The sequence below is a fragment of the Convolutriloba macropyga genome, chromosome 4, assembly GCF_964194025.1.
Source record: "Convolutriloba macropyga chromosome 4, txConMacr16.3, whole genome shotgun sequence".
Taxonomy (NCBI): Eukaryota; Metazoa; Xenacoelomorpha; order Acoela; family Convolutidae; genus Convolutriloba; species Convolutriloba macropyga.
In genome coordinates, this window is record NC_134471.1 from 27,935,887 (window position 1) to 27,950,892 (window position 15,006).

Sequence of the window (15,006 nt, forward strand, 5' to 3'; positions counted from 1 at the left end):
CTAACAACGTTTCAGCTTGATCTGATGTTAAGAATGAGAATTTGGCTATTTCTTTGCCTTTATTTATGGTAATTGGATGGTCAGTAATGTTGAGGACATAGATATAAAGAATATTATTTTCAGCAACTTTACTTAAAGAGGATTTTAATATTACTTCGCTATCTTTTTCAAAGATTTCGTTTGGAATTATTACCCCACAAAGATCAGTGAATGATTCTAGTTTGTCCTGAAGCTTGCATTCTAGTACTGCTTGTTGATTTGGTTGTAATACTTGCTCTTTCTGTGTATAAACTCCGAATTTTTTACGCTTTACTACCCTTCTGGGTTGCTTTTCTGACTTTAATTCATTGATTTGCAGAGTTTGGTCAGGGAATTTAATGTAGCTTTGTCCTGCGCAGATGCTAACTTTATGTTTAACAAAGAATGGGTTGCCTAATATTACAGGAATTGTGACAATTAAAACAAGGAAATCTTCTGTGAATGTTTGTGTGCGCAATTTAAATGTAACTTTAATTACTTTGTCAATTTTAACTATATTTCCGTTTGCCATTATCTAGATCCGGCTTTTCTATTTCTGTTATTGAATTGATAATTGTGTTAATAAGTTCCTTGTAAAACTCGCGGCTTATCACGTTTGCAAATGCTCCTGTATCAATTAGTGCGCGTCTTTCAAATTCTCCATTAAATTTAATTTTAACATAGGATAATGTTCGGCCTAAAAGCGGGACAATGCTATATAATTGTTGAATATGTGCTACTGGTTTTAGTGTGGGTTGAGGTACTTGTGTTGGGAGTTGCACAGATTTATTCACTTTATTTTTATTACTATTTCTTTTGCGTTTTCTACGCTTTTTGTTACTTTATAAACTGGTTCTATTACTTTATCTAAACTAGGACTAGACGTGCTTTCGTTATAATAATTAACTGAGTTTTTATAATTTTCATTTTGTTTTTTAAAGTTGGGTGGCTTTATTAGTTTTTTTGTTGATGAAATGGGTAATTCATACTTCTCATAGTTCTATTTTGAGGAATACTTGCACGATTAAACTGATTTGCTTGTTGACTAGTATATCGGTTTTGTGCTGGCGCTGGGCTATCATAAACTATTCCCTGTCGAAGAAGATTTGCAGGGGTATTTCCAGTAGGGAACCGATAAATTGGTCTATTAACATAAGCTGGATGAACAAATGGGGGGCTATTTGAAGGTTCAGTCCAATGATTCCGAGTTTGTGGCTGTTCATTATGATAAAATGGTCTAGGGGCATTAAATTGTGGTCTAAACTCTCGGTAATTATTAGCACGGGGGGCATACTGTTGCTGGGGCCGATAGTTTTGCTGAAATTGACGATAATTGGGCTGATATTGAGGGTAATTTGGTTGATAATTTTGATAATGCGGGCGAAAATTTTGTCTATAACTTTGTCTGTAGACTTGTTGTGGGTAATTTGGTGTGAAAATGTTTACTGGGCCTTGTTCTGGTGGCTCATTTTTACTGCTATGCTCTGTTCAAGTTTTTGCTCAAGTTCTTTTTGATTATTTGAGATAACAGTTATTGCTTTTAACATTTTATCTGTATTTGATTCTGTTATTTCGTTAAATCCATCGTCAAAGTACTCTTCTCTGTTACACATCTCCCTAATTGCAATTTGTTGGCTAGCTAAGGTGCATAATTGGTCAATTGTATCAGTATCTGGCCTTTCTAACAACTTAGGCTTAAGCCAGTTCGGCATAGACTTAATGAAGAAGCGCTTTATTTGTTCATTTTTCCTGTTTTCTGACATTTCAAGGGCAGATTCCCTTGCTGCTGTCTCTTTCAAATCTACGAGCCTCAGCATCACGTCCTCCTGCTGCCGCTACTACTATTTCGGGTGCTGGATATGCTTTATTTGCTTCTGTTCTCAACTTTACTAAGACATTTTTTACTGTATCAGTTTTTGGATCTCCAACTTTATTATTCTGATCTCTCTCAAGTCGTCTTGTGTGAATCTATTTCTTAGAGCTGTTATACTATCCGCAAAAACTAGTCTGGTAGCCTCTGGTAGGGTTAGAAAGTATCTTAATGCATCTCCTTTTAAATGTAATTGCAGAAAATTCGCTTGTTGGGCGGCTGCGATTGCTGCAACTCCAATTGCACCTGTTATTAACTGTTCAAATTCGTTGAAATTGTCCGTTTCTGATCCAGAGAAGGGTGTGATGTTGATTTGCGCGTGTGACATTTTGCTTTTTACCCGTTTAGATTATATACTTATCGTTCAATCAGTCTTATTTTTGTTCTAAAGTATTAAATAGCACACTTAACTTAATTAGGAGAGATTAATTGGTTAATAGCAATAATGAAGTTAAATGAGTAGCAAAAGAGATCAGAAAAAGAAACTACTGAAACCATTCGGTCAGAAAATAATAAAGATGGGCTGCTTATGAACCTATTCCTAAAGCTCCGGTCGAATCGTCAGACATATCGTTGAAGCCGTATGGGCCGCCGAAGTCTCACCTCTAAAGAGTGCCCCTTAGTCTAGGAAAATTCTTGGGGACCACGACCGCACAGGCTTTGTGGAAGCTGCACTCAGATAGGCAACAGCATAATGACCGAAGTCACTGTTTGATTCATTAACCTCCGGAGCTGGTTGGGAAAATTAAATATAATTATTATTCTGTTTAAATTTAGGTTTTGCCCTCTTTTAGTTAATATTTAATTGATGGTTTCAGTAATTTAGCTTATTCTGATATTATCTGGTAATCAGTAAGGATGTTGTCAAGGTTAATATCTCTATCAGATTGAAGTTTGTTACGAATAAGGCCAAATTTGCGAGCTTTTTGATTTAAACTTTTCGCTATCCAATAAATTGCAACACGTTTATCATCTTTATCTAGCACATAAATTACGATGGATTTAGAAACTGAAGAGGAGAAAGCGGTTACTATCTGAGCTTGCGTTTTGTTACTGTTTTGTGTGTAGTTGATGTTATTTCCTTCAATATGTTCAACAAAATTGGGGGAAGTGCGGCAATTATTAATAGCGGGGAGAATTTGTTCTTTATAAATTGACTTAAATAAAGCACCAATATTAATTTTACAAATTCATTTACTCACAATATCCTCGTTTGCAAATACCTTGTGTTGTTTTTGTGCGTTGTGACGGCTGTGGTTGAGTTTGTTCCAGTTGTTGTTCACTCAAGCACTTTTGAATTATTGTTGCATTTTGTCCACAAAGACACAAACACAGTTTCCAACCATTCTTTCCTTTGTTGCTGCTTTCTGCGTTATCGTCTTGCTCGGAAAGGAAGTGCTGGAAGCTGATTGAATGTTCTTAAGGTAATGAAATGGAAGAAGATAAAGAAAGTGTCAAAAGAAGAAAATGTCGAATTTATCAAATGCTCGGAAAGGAAGTGCTGGAAGCTGATTGAATGTTCTTAAGGTAATGAAATGGAAGAAGATAAAGAAAGTGTCAAAAGAAGAAAATGTCGAATTTATCAAAGAATTATTCGAAAATTTGGTCCGCTAAACTGGGAAACAGTTAGTAACTCCTGTCACCATGTCACGCACTGATTTTTACGTGTTCCTCATGGTGTTTTCTGAGGTTTATATTGGAGGAAATTAACTTGTATAATCAGCATTTTACAAGGACATTTAGATGTTTCACAGTGCGATTTTTAGCAGATATATTTTGAATAAATTTAGCTAGTGATAGCCTTTTATTGAGTGGTTCGGATGTGCGATATATCCACTAGTTTGCCCTGTGTTCCAGAGTTTTCATCTTTTTCAATTATGCTCTTAGGAAGCCTGCTCTAACTTAGTAATTTATAATGATTTATCCAGTTCAATCTTTAATTATTTCAGCAAAAATAAGTTAACATTTAATAACGAGAAGTTTTCTAGTTCTATCAAAGTTTTCCAAGATATTAATCAACTGAATGTCAGGCTGGTTCTCCGGTGTTCTGCTGATCGGAAGTTCCGCAGGACTGTGCCTCGAGTTGTATTGGTCCTTCGCAAATATTTCCTGATCTATAAGTTGGGCAATTTCCGGCTTTTGTACGTCTCTTGATGTTTGTTAAGTACATATACAAGTTCCGTATTAGCACCTACTTTATCAGAATAATTACTTCACCAAGTACAGAATCTCATGAAGTTATTTACTAATTATGCGAATTTATCTTCAAGAAACTCAAAAAAGTAAATATTGAGTCTTTTAGGCACTTGATAAATTTATCAATAAACTGTCAATCTGCGGTTGTTTTTCATAAACATAAACAAATTAGGGGTTACAGGCCTAGATGGAAATTCTAGCTATATATGGCCTGGAAACTAAATGAATATTATAGCAATTATTTATGGATATTTTAAGGAATATCATCACGTAACTATGAGGGACGAAATAGGGGCGTGACAGTTGGTTTTTAGCCACACATGGTTTAGCTCAACCAAAGTTGACTTTTCTCACTATTAAATTGATGAAGTTGAGCAATTGTAGTAGTCCTGTGGTTTTCCTATGCGACTTTTCGCTCGACCGATTTTCCGTCTGACACATTTGACTGTTTTCCTCTTGTACTCTAGGAATGCGATTCACCAAAACTTTTCAGGACTCAATTTGATGATGTGAAGGACTGTTCTCAATCTTAACAGTTTGACCCCATCGATCAACCCACTCTCCCCCCCACCCCCCGCATTACCTAACCCCCTCTGGTCCAGCATTTGCAACCCTACCCCCATCGTTGCCCCCCACAGACACACACACTCCGGTCACCCCCTAAAGAACCCTGATGAAGAAATATAACCTCCTCACTTCAGGCGAATTGCTCTCTAATGAGGCGGTTATATTTCTTTAATTTAATTCAAAGAGATATGGTTAATTTAATTCAAAGAGATATGGTCAACTAAGTGTGTGTCACTCTAATGGAAGGTTATTTACTTGTACTCTAGGAATGCGATTCACCAAAACTTTTCAGGACTCAATTTGATGATGTGAAGGACTGTTCTCAATCTTAACAGTTTGACCCCATCGATCAACCCACTCTCCCCCCCACCCCCCGCATTACCTAACCCCCTCTGGTCCAGCATTTGCAACCCTACCCCCATCGTTGCCCCCCACAGACACACACACTCCGGTCACCCCCTAAAGAACCCTGATGAAGAAATATAACCTCCTCACTTCAGGCGAATTGCTCTCTAATGAGGCGGTTATATTTCTTTAATTTAATTCAAAGAGATATGGTTAATTTAATTCAAAGAGATATGGTCAACTAAGTGTGTGTCACTCTAATGGAAGGTTATTTGAGAGGAGCTAATAGAAGCAGTAATGTTATGCAGATTCTTATTCAAAATATAACATCTCGCATTAAAAAAATCGGTTGCTGAGGAATTTTATTTGATTCATGGTGTGAAGCGCTTTTTGGAGTTCCCGAATTGCTATTAGTGGAAATTGCTATTAGTGAGCTCTACTAATCTCTAAGATGAGCAGTGCTTCAAAATTGTCGTGAAGGAACAAGATGAAGGTAATAGGTTTGAGGTTTGAGTTTTCTTAAAAGTTGTGGGCCTTAAGTTGTACAAGGTTAATGATCAATTTTGACAACCTTTGAACATGCAGCAAACTGTCATCTTTTTCAGATGTATGATTATATGGATTGCATTGATTGATTGATATGATGTGATTGGTGTAAAAGCTGTATGTCATCCAATTTAAGCTTGACCTCCTCTGTTATTCCACAGAGTGCCCTCCTACGCATCCTGAGCAACCCCCACAATGTGGGCAACCTCAACCCAGACGCCATGTTCCTAATTGCTAAAAGTACTGAGTTCTTCATATCCACTCTCACCAGGCAGTCATTTGACGACCAGGTACTAATTTGACCAAAATAGCAGATGAAGACTAAGGTCATAGTTCCGAAAAACCTTTGTGATATTAATGCGAAGATTATCACATTAGATGTTGTTGGCTCTCTGCTATATTATGTTCAAACCTTTTTTTGTATATTTCACCATAATGCAAACAGTGAAGTTCATACTCAAGTTGTTTGATAACTGTGCTTTCAACACAAAGCCTTGAAAAGATTTTGTGTCAAGGTGGACATCAGCCTTGTTAAACGATGTTTTGTACTAAGAAAAGATAGCTTTTCTAGAACTGGAATTTCTCAAATGAATTAGCTACTAATTCTAGCAGATTTTTGGACTGTTTCAGTTGGTTTGCAGTGTTGTTTTACAATGAATACCCTGTCGTAGACAAGAGAATAAAGATGACAGTTGCTTTTTATCCCTGTTTAATTTTGTGTGGCCAGGTTTTTCTGTATATGATGAACTTCAGGTTTGTTTTCATTTTGGGTCTATAATAACCAGTTGTTGTAACCAAGTTTTTGGAATACGTCTTGAAGAATTTACTGATGTAGTATATTGATAGTTTTGCTCTTAAGTGTTTATTTTTATTGACGCGGTTCATCTGAGAGCCACAATAACGAGAGTCCGCAGAACAAATATTTCACAGATGGGCGCTTTAATGTATAATCCCGGTTGCGGAAGAAACCCAAAGAAAAACCCAATCAAACCCAAAGTTGGAAATTAGCCCTCACGGAAATTAACTTTCACGGTATAATTTTTAACTATGCTAATCTGTTCTGTTGAAATTTGTACTAGCACTGAAATTTTTGCAGAAGTATTATATCTTTTGGAGACAAGGTACAGTACAACAGGTTTCTTATGCCTTTGTTTTTTGGTGTGAAGGTCAGTTTTTTTGTCTTCTGAGATTCTGGAAATGGATCAATTGCTCTCGAAGAGAAGTTAGACGCCATCGTTGTCCTCTTGTCTGCTAAGCAAAATTTTTGCTTCACAGATTTGAATTTTGTGTGAGCTAAAATACTCTTCCATTCACATCTTTGTGCAGTTTTACTCATTTTGCTGGTAAGTGTTAGATAAAAAGTGCACAGAAATTGTTTTTAATTGCTCTCGAATGAAGTTCGAAGCAACCATTGTAAACGTGTTGGCCTTTTTTATGCAAAATTTTTTCTTGACCGTTTTGACTTTTGGAGTGACTTTTACGCCCCCGACTTTTTCAGTTTGCGTGATCTAAATTTCTCGCTCATTCTTAAGTGTTGGCATTGGAGCGCGTGTGGCGGCAGTTCACTACTATAAGTCAAACAAAAAGTAAGCCAAAATTGATGTATTTCAAAATTTTATTAGTGGTTATAGTGGTATATAACCTTTAATAACGACGTCATTTGGAGCCCCTTCGTGAATTTAGTTGCCCCCGAACCGACTGAATCAGGCTGAAATGGATTTGAGCTCCCTTTAGTCGTGTTGACGTTATTCGTTGTGTTTACTATGTGCGGTAGCTGAGTGGATGTATCATTGGCCTTCTGATTATAATTATAAGAATTTGAATTGTTTTGAGGTGCTGCTTTTTTAAGATCTGTTTATGCGTTTTAACTTTTTGTTGTCAATGCGAAGTCACATAAGAAGAGTGATTTTAGTTACGCTGGTTTAATAAATGGAGCTACGATGCAGGTACCTTAACGCGTAAAAATATTTTAACATCTTTAAGAGTGGAGTGAGAAATTAGTTTTTGGACAGATTTTGAGAACAGGTTTTTCTTTGACTTGCGGCAATTTGATTTCTTTGCTCTGGTTTTCAAATGATGGCGGGGCTAATATTGGTCTTCTCTTCGTTTTTTATTTCGTCGCCAAATTTTTGTTACGACCATATGACGCCACGATCACTTCAAATCGGCTTTTTCTTCATTCATTCATGTAGTTTTGGCTGAATTGCGTGCGTTATATCATTTTCCAATGCTCTCAAACATCGTCAGTAGCAATTGTGTTAACTTTCTGATCTTTTAATGTGAGTTTTTGCTCACCGGTTTTTCGTCTAACCCTATTTTAATTTGTCCTCAAAAACTGAATAAACGGGTACAACACGGAGGTCATTATGTGGCTGAGCAGCTCTCTTAGAGCCTTATGCCATACTAATATGTATGCATGTGATTCACTAAATCTGTTCTGAGGAGAAAATTCCATGGTGTGAAGGGCGGTTCTTAATCTTAAAACCCTCAGTTGGACCCCCTCAGTCAACGCCCCTCCCAACCCCTTGCCAGTCGTTTGAGAGCAATTCGTGCGACGTAATTCGGTTATGTCTCCTTCTTGTTGGAGCATTTTTTTTCTTTCCCGTGATCAAATGTTATGTCACGCGTGACTTATCTCACTCTCAGAATATTTGGTGTTCTTTCTAAATTTATTGTTTGCTGACGTCGTCCGAGATTCGTCGGTTATTTTTTCAATTCTGACGACCGTTTGCATTTCTTTCCAGGAAGGAGAAGTGACGTCGGAACTTAGCTACGACCACGTCTCCCAATTTGTTCAATCAAATGAAGTGCTTCAGTTTCTACATGACATTCTACCACCCAAAGTGACTTACGCTGAAGCATTGGAACTCATGAAAACCACCGAACTTGACTTCTCAGGGAGCGAAGACGAAGCGTCACCCACTGCCAATAAAAAGGCAAAGGCGCGAGCCAAAAATAGTGGTAATAGTGCGTCTAATAAATCAGCCAAATCGTCAAAGGCACCAAAAACTTCAAATGAAAAGGAAAAATCTTCAAAGAAAACGAGTAAATCTAAAGAATCTAAATCGAAAGCTAAAGAGAAACCAGTCACGAAATCAAGCGAGGTTAAAGTAGAGATCAAAGAAGAACCAGAAGTTGATGTTCATTTTGAAGACGATGAGAGCAATCATGTGGTGTCCAGTTCTTTTGTAGAGTTCGAAGTTGAAGAAACAGGTGGTGACAATAATGATATTAGTGACGATTCTAATTCAATGGAAGGCGTTGAACGGTCAAATCATCATCCTAGTACGCCGGCTCAAATTAAGAAGGAAAGCAGCGATCATGATTATTTTTCTTGACTTTAATGATCGGGTGTTCAACTGTCCATTTTATCCGCCAGAGAAATTGACCTGCTCCTGATTCAGGGATTGATTGATCTTCATTCAATTCAAGTCCACGTGCTCATGCTATTACGTCATTAACTTCAAGAAGCAAGTTTTTAACGGCTCATTTGGACGTTATCTGTTAAAGGAGTTTGGTTGTATTACCAGGCTCAAAGGAGGTAAATTTTTTCAAAACTTTCCCAATAAAGAGGATTTACAGCGTATTGAGCAGAAATATTGATCAATGATACTCATTTTGCTTCCATGTCGGTTAGTTCCAATTTCTAATTTGAATTGAAGTGAACTTTGAACTCGAAAAGCATATGTTTTGAAGTGCTTATCAAATCAATCAAGTTTCTAAATGATAATTCAGAAGATTTTGTTATGATCGCAATGGAATCTGACCATATTTCTTTGATTTCAGAATAGAACTGTTGTTGTTTACATTTTCTTCTAGATTGTATGATTTGAAACTGATTTAATATATGACACCAACCTGTGCCCTTTGACCTCGGCGTTAGTTACCTAATAGACGAAGCGACTATTGATAATTGTTAGCCAAGTCATGACCTAAACTCTCAACTCAAATCAGATGACAGTACCAATCCGAGCGTACTCTCAGTTGGGCACGTTCTGTAACTGAGTTGTAGAACTGACCCGCTGTCTATTTAACAAAGTTATCAGAGGATTAAATTGCTGATCAAATATTGACCACGCAGTTGTAATATTTTCGTATTGCCCTATTGATGTGAACTTTACATTTGAAGCAGATTTCATTTATTTCGGCCTGAAGCTTATATAAATTTAAACCCGAAACATCTTTTATAGAAACAAATGCTTGAGTAGTCCAATTTAATTGGATTCTCACCCCCCAAATCTACAGCCTATTCCTATAAGGGATTCTCAGCCCGATTGCTAAAGATGTCAGGATCCGAAGGGACGTTTGTAAAGAGCATCAATGTTCCCAACCAATCACCCCAGAGTGGCAAGAAGGCCGAGCCATTGTTCTCAGAGGATGTTTTCAGGAATCTGCGCCACGCCACACGATTTGCAATTGACATCGGAGGATCCCTCGCCAAAGTCGTCTACATATCCAAGGTAGGAATCGACTTAAAAGCTGCATTTTAGATTGATCTCACAATTATCAACTTCGCAAGTATCTGATATCAGATTGATGGAAGGTTGTAAATTAATGATCATAATCGACCATTGATATTATAATCAGTACAGTTGGAATTACTCTCGCTACCTTCTCGGAAAAATCATCTGATGTGTTTCTCCTTTTCTAGATCCAAAATTTTTTTCCACCGTTGATTTAGGCCCATACAATAACACAAAGTTTTGAGCTCGCGTCTCATTGGGTGAGACATCAGGCTAGATATAACGCAGCTGGCTGCATCGTTCTGTTATCAGCCAGAATGGTGATTCGTTTGAGGGTATAACGAACTGTCTGAAAATCACCCAAACGACTCGAAGTTCAAAGAATACTGTTTTTACTTTACTTCGTCCTCAGCAGGTGTCAATCAAAACCACATTTCGAATTTGCGCTGCATCTTGGTTATAAGGGAGAAGTGATGGTAACATCGAATTCTGCTGGCTGACCCGAATTCCATTTAAGTGAGAATGTCGTCCAGTCTGGATTTGTTGTCGGGTAGTAAACTCTACTGCTCAAAGATGGGTGACTAAAGGGCGCTCGAGCAAGATGACTTAACTCTGTCTCTTATACTATCACGACAAGCGATCATAGCACGCCGGCCATGGCATGAGATGGCTTGACCGCCCATTTCATCTTGATTCCCAGATTTACAAAATAGACATTATTTTCTCGTAAACCTTGACTCTCAGTATATATTTAAGAGCAGCACGGAATTCATTCGCCGATAATTGTAGCCCGCAGTTTCAATGGAGGCTGAGGATATCGTGCCACCTGATTGTGGTAAAGAAAGATTTAGCAAACGGGCTTTTACTCTAGTGGAAGTGTGTTTGCCTAACGAGTTAAATAAAAATTTTTCTTGTGAGAGAAATGCGTTGTCGCAATTTCCTGATTCTTCAATTGTCTCAGCAAATGAGATGCCAGTTGGATTAAGGCCTTCTAGTGTTTCTACCAGAAATATTGGAAAACAGAACCAGCGAATGCGTCATGATCAGATGATGTTCTTATTCCAACAACAGTTTTGTTAAATTGGAGGGAATGAAGTCCCATGAAGTTTCTGATATTGGAACACAAAATGCCTTCAAGGTAGATTATAGCTAGAAAGAGAGTCAGATCATAGCAGGCTTTTTTCTGAGGACTTTGAAGGAACATCGCATCGCAAGAAGTAGAATACTTTAAGGGCACCAAGGCAATACTCAGAATACCAGGAGCACGCTAAGGAAAGGCTAATTTTTCGGGGATTTCCCCTACGTTTTTTGCGCGTTCAGCAAACAAGAAAAATTATCAGATATTTTAAAGCTCGTAAAGCAATTTCTAAGCTGTTCTGAATTTTTTTACTGCTGTAACTATCAATATTGTTCATGCTTTCGATTAACCATAGCTTAGCTTATTTTTATCCCTCTTGATTTCTAACAGCAGTTTGCTGCTGATTTTTGATTTTTCAACGATTTGGATTTTATAAGCTTAATAATGCCGTCATCAAGATCTCGCGTCGTCGTTCGTCTCCGAATAGTATATCTTGTACATGTTGCCCGTCTCTCGATCAGGTCCACTGCCACTCCTGATGTCTTCAAACGTATTTATGAACTGGCAAATGGCTGTATGGTCTTCCCGTCCGATTCCGTTGAAATCATCAATGGGCCATAAAAAGCACCGCTCCTCCTGATAGTTTTGTTGAGCCAAGTATGCTCGAAGCACCTGTGTAAGCAATCTTGAGCCTGTTCATGCTCATATCCTTTGAGTTAGTGTGCACGCTGTAAGAAAAGGTTTGTTCGACTGAATGTTTTTCTTCGTCTCCCGTTGCATACATGAGCTTTTCGTCCCCGTCATAAATGCTCTCATACATCGAAGTCTCAGGAAATGGCTCCAGAGAATGTCAATTTCCATGTATTTGATAAACATCCAGAACTCCTCAGAGAACCAATTGGTTGTTCATAAAACACTCCGGCCTCACGTTTGTTGAGCACGAAAAGAACAGGTAATTTGTTATGTATGCTATATATGGCGTCAGTTAATGAGGGTAAATTCTGTGATATACTGTGTGCTCTCCATCTCAAAACAATTTTAAAAGTAGTTGTCCTCGCAGCATTGGGCTTTTGGACGCAACCAAATTATGATTCTCTCAGTCGCAGCAAGAGTTGTCAAACAATTAATCGTCCATGAGCTACTGATATTCATGTTCATTACCGTAAGCGGTAGGCTTCACTGATTCCTTAAATCTGTTGTTTTTGGATTGTTGGTGGGGATCAGATATGATATACTGCATTCCCTCTGTCTTAAACGCTTTACAAAAAATTTGTCCTCGCATCTTTAGACTGCACGACACAACGAGATCTTTGACTTGGTGTTATTTACTTTAGAATCAACATCAGCCTTTTTTATATCCCCTTGTTTATAAATAGCTCAGCAAGCAACATTTTTCATAGCTACGAAGACGTAAGCTGATTACTATATGGCGGTGTTGGTGGTTTTTCACAAATCAAAGAATTTGAATTGTATGGGGGGCGCTGCCTTTTTTAGATATCTTCACTCTTTGATGTCAATGAAAAATCAATGGTGATTCAAGTCAGAAGGATTAATGGAGTAAGCAACAAAGCGAGTAGGTTTCGAACTGTGTTTTTAAAACTAACATTTGAGTGAAGTGAGAAATTGATGTTTGATCAAGTTTTTGATTTTGAGAAAGATTTCTTAATCGTTATACAATTTGATTTGTTGTAACTGGTTTCTCTCTTCAGTTATAATTAAAATGATAGCATGGATTTATGTGTTTGTTTTTACTTTAATGCGACTAATCTACATGAAGTTTGATTTTATCAATTTTTCATATGACGCGCTTTTCCTTTGTATTACATTGATTTGCGCACAATTTCGTTGGTTTCCGCACGGTTTTTGCATCTCAGTGCTTGTTATGCCGTTCATACGTTGATGCAATTTTCCGGACTGGCCCTGATATTTTTGTTAATATTTTTGTTAAGATTGGTTTAGACCTTTTCTGTCATTTTGTTTTCTGTGAGAAGTCTGTGAGTTAGTGGTAGTAAAGGTAGCTAGAAGCGAGTAGTTTAAGTGCGTGAGCTCTCATCGAGCTGTTTTCCAATATCGAGTTAGAATACAATTTTTTTAGATTTTTTTACGTGCCACCATTTAACCTTTCGTTTTTCTGTTTTCATCTCAGTTTTTGAAAGATTGATTATAATTTCCGGGGAGCTTGACCGAGAAGCCCGCATGCTGTCTTCATCTCCCGTCGCCTAAAGGAGCGTTTGCTCCACGTCGTAAATGCGCCCGCTTATTTCATCTAAGTTTCCCAGCGTTTCTCCGGAGGCTGCCGATTATCTTGTTCATCCACAGAGCACCAATAAGTAGGTGAGAAAACACTTGCTTGCTCGCTGGTGCTCTTCTCTCTCTCTCTCTCTCTCTCTCTCTCTCTCTCTCTGACCCCTCTGGTTTTCGAAGTTTTCAAAAAACATGACCGGGCTCGGGCTCGAACTTGACGTGAACTACATATACAACCAACATAGAGGCTCCATCATAAAAGTCTCACCCTGGGTCAAACATATAGGACGTATTTTTCTATACCTCTCCTCGTTGTTCGTCTCCGAATATCAAATGTTGCATATCTCCTGATCTTGACCGTTGACAACCCTGCTGATATCCTCATTCGTAGTGCAGAACTGGCAAATGTGTGTAAGCTGGTCTTCTCATTCTGAGCCAGTTTTCCAACTGGAATCTGGAAACAAGATGTCTGTTGAAATTTTAAGTTCAATCATTTGCTGTCTTATGGGACGCTCCAGCTGATAGACGCTGAGACAGTTGGGCCTGGTCGACAGGACGCTCCTGTCCTGTCCCACATAGCAGCTCCACGATAATGTCTCCCTGGGTCAAACATACAGGAAGTATGTTTCTTTAGCGAGGAATTGCTGTTGGGATCATTCCTCTCCGAATAGTACATCACGTACATGTTGCACATCTCTTGATCTGGCCTTATACCAATCCTGATACCCCAGTTGCATTGCTAAGCTATATATTGGTTGTAATTTGGTCATCTGGTTCGAATTTGATTGGATCATTAATGGGGGTTGAAGCACCGCTCCTGAGGGCTCCTCCAGTCAATTATTCTGAAAGCATTATCTTTGTAAGCATTTTTGAGCCTGCTCACCCTCATCTTGAGTGAGTTTGTACCCTATATGCAAAGGCGGTTATAGTTTTGTTTCTAAGGCAGATCAATGGATGACAGTTATTGAAAAGTAAGAGTGTCTGCAGGTGCCGCATTGGTATTTTCTTGATGCCCCTGCCATCCAATACATACAGGACTTCGCTGAAGTACGCCTGCAACTCCAAATATCCATACTTGATGCCATTTTCCACCTCAATTGAGACATCCGGAGGGGGGGGGGGCTTAAACGATGAGAAGCATCGCTGTCTTCATCTGGCGTCGCATACATGAGAGTTCGGTCCCCATCGTAAATGCGCTCGCATAATTTGAATTTCTGAAATTGGCTTTCGAGGTTGTCGATTTCCATGTATTTGACATTCATATGCACAGAGCACTAATTGCTAGATCATAAAACTATCTCTCTCTCTCTGTGAGTGTGTGTGTGTCCCAGCGTATGTTTATCAGGCAAACAACAACTTGATATGTATACCGCCTTTGAACACGGGGGCAACTTCTTTGACATACTGTGTTCTTTTTCTTACAGGTGTGATATCATTTACTTGCGTATCGACATGAGCCAGTTTTACAGGAGTGATGTCATTTACTTGCGTATCGACATGAGCCAGTTTTAACTAATTACTAGCTTAATAAAAGCGAAATTAACAATAGGCTTATCATTATCTTCTGAGTGCTACAGCTCAAATACAAAATTATGATTCTCTTAGTCGGAGCAAGAGTTGTCTAACAATTAACCTTACATGAGCTGATGATTTTCATGTTAATTGCTGTGAGCAGTAAG

The 15,006-nt window shown here is 38.3% G+C and overlaps 2 protein-coding genes across 3 annotated transcripts in view; both read left to right on the forward strand.

Moving 5' to 3' along the window:
• The first annotated feature begins 5,571 nt into the window (after positions 1-5,571).
• Positions 5,572-9,348, forward strand: LOC142337574 (uncharacterized). The gene is made up of 2 exons (XM_075386902.1): positions 5,572-5,832; positions 8,287-9,348. The coding sequence occupies exons 1-2, from the start codon at positions 5,662-5,664 to the stop codon at positions 8,878-8,880; spliced, it is 765 nt and encodes a 254-aa protein (XP_075243017.1). The 5' UTR covers positions 5,572-5,661; the 3' UTR covers positions 8,881-9,348.
• A 76-nt stretch (positions 9,349-9,424) lies between these two features.
• Positions 9,425-15,006, forward strand: part of LOC142337573 (4'-phosphopantetheine phosphatase-like) — a 43,541-nt gene continuing 37,959 nt past the window's right edge. For both annotated transcript variants that reach the window (XM_075386900.1, XM_075386901.1), the window contains exon 1: positions 9,425-10,002. In XM_075386900.1, the coding sequence (XP_075243015.1) occupies positions 9,826-10,002 (177 nt within the window). In that variant the 5' untranslated portion in view covers positions 9,425-9,825. The remainder of the gene's footprint in view (positions 10,003-15,006) is intronic.